The sequence below is a fragment of the Bison bison genome, unplaced genomic scaffold, assembly GCF_000754665.1.
Source record: "Bison bison bison isolate TAMUID 2011002044 unplaced genomic scaffold, Bison_UMD1.0 scf7180017864078, whole genome shotgun sequence".
NCBI lineage: Eukaryota > Metazoa > Chordata > Mammalia > Artiodactyla > Bovidae > Bison > Bison bison.
This window is the reverse complement of record NW_011494650.1, coordinates 345,576-346,913: the sequence shown is the minus strand read 5'-3', so window position 1 is coordinate 346,913 and position 1,338 is coordinate 345,576. Positions and strand designations below refer to the sequence as shown.

At 58.7% G+C, this 1,338-nt stretch overlaps 1 protein-coding gene across 1 annotated transcript in view; it reads right to left on the bottom strand.

The window, feature by feature from the left end:
• VPS28 (vacuolar protein sorting 28 homolog (S. cerevisiae)) overlaps window positions 1–1,338 on the bottom strand; it is a 4,653-nt gene that overhangs the window by 2,806 nt on the left and 509 nt on the right. Inside the window, exons 2-3 of the mRNA XM_010837585.1 lie at window positions 657–823; window positions 367–468 (exon numbers count right to left, since the gene is read on the bottom strand). Of these exons, the coding sequence (XP_010835887.1) occupies window positions 367–403 (37 nt within the window). The 5' untranslated portion in view covers window positions 404–468; window positions 657–823. The remainder of the gene's footprint in view (window positions 1–366; window positions 469–656; window positions 824–1,338) is intronic.

The window sequence follows — 1,338 nt, the reverse complement described above, 5'->3', positions numbered from 1 at the left end:
GGGTCCTGGGGCTGCATGTGAGGCCTGGTGCTCCATTCCACCCCTCCTGCTCAGCTACTGCCCCTATAGCTGAGTGACCACAACTTGCTTATGATGTGGTTGTGGGTACACAATGTCTGTCACATGCTTTGCAACCATCCTCCTGGCCTGGGGACTCCGGGATACTTGAGACACCCTGAAGTCCAGGCACACTACAGCTGTCATCTCTGCGTCCAGCTGACCCCACTTGGAGGAGGTCTTTGGGCCCCTGGCTACCCCCTGGGACCTTGTTGTGTCAGACGTTATAGCCTGCCGGCAACCCCTGGCCTCTGCAGGTTGAAAGCCTCGGCCGTCTGGGTCCCTGGGCCCATTATGGGCCATACTCACCTCCCATGCCAGGAGTGGCTGGGATCCCGTGAAACATCCTGCCGGCTCTGAGTCAGGTGACCAGGAAAGAGAGGAAGATGCGGCAGCCACTGGAGGAGTGACCTGCAGAAGAGAACACACGACACAACCTCTTAAAAGACAACCCCGAGCATATCTTCACACAAGAATAAATTTGGAGGAGCAGACCAACGGGGGTTGGGGTGAACTTTCTGTGAGGACAGTCCGGAGGATGATAGAGGCAGAGGGGAGTGTGTGTCGGGGGGTGGTTTGTCAAAGGACGCACCACTCACAGGCAAGAGGAGTCTGGGCTTATCCTGGTGCAGCGAGCTGGAGTCACTGGACAATTGGAGACAAGTCCTCGGGGACCCAGATGGGCAGAGAGCTGAGCAGACAGTGGAAGCAGGAGCCCTGCTCACTTGAGAAGTTGATGCAGTGGCTGGGGCGAGGTTCAGACGTGCTTTGGAGATGGACCCACCAGGTGCAATGGAGAATTTTAAAATGTGTAAAAATTAAAAACGACTCAAGAACGACATCCTTATTTTCAGACCAAAGGCACCATGACCGTCAGATGAGCTGACACGGAGACGATAAACAGAGTAGGTGTGGAGAGTAGGTGGGTGTACTACGGTTTGAACGTGTGGGCTTTGAGAAGCTCCGCAGGCTCCAAGGAGGCTGCAGAGGCGCCTGGAGGTCAGGGGAGAGGCCCGGACGGGCAGCCTGAGCCTGTGGCACTGAGCGGGTGGGTGGCGCCCCACAGGAAATGGCTGAGGGTGAACCAAGGTAGCGAAAAGACAGCCTATGCTGAGCCCCGGGACCCGGCGCAGAGGCAGTGCAGCGGGAAGGCGGGATGAGGCCTGGGGGACGAGGCTGGGAGTTCAACTGGGCGCGGCGGGGGCGGGGCAGGGACACACAGACCGCTCAGCAACCGTGAGGCGGTGGGACGGCCAGGAGCAATCAGGGGCTCCGCCGTGG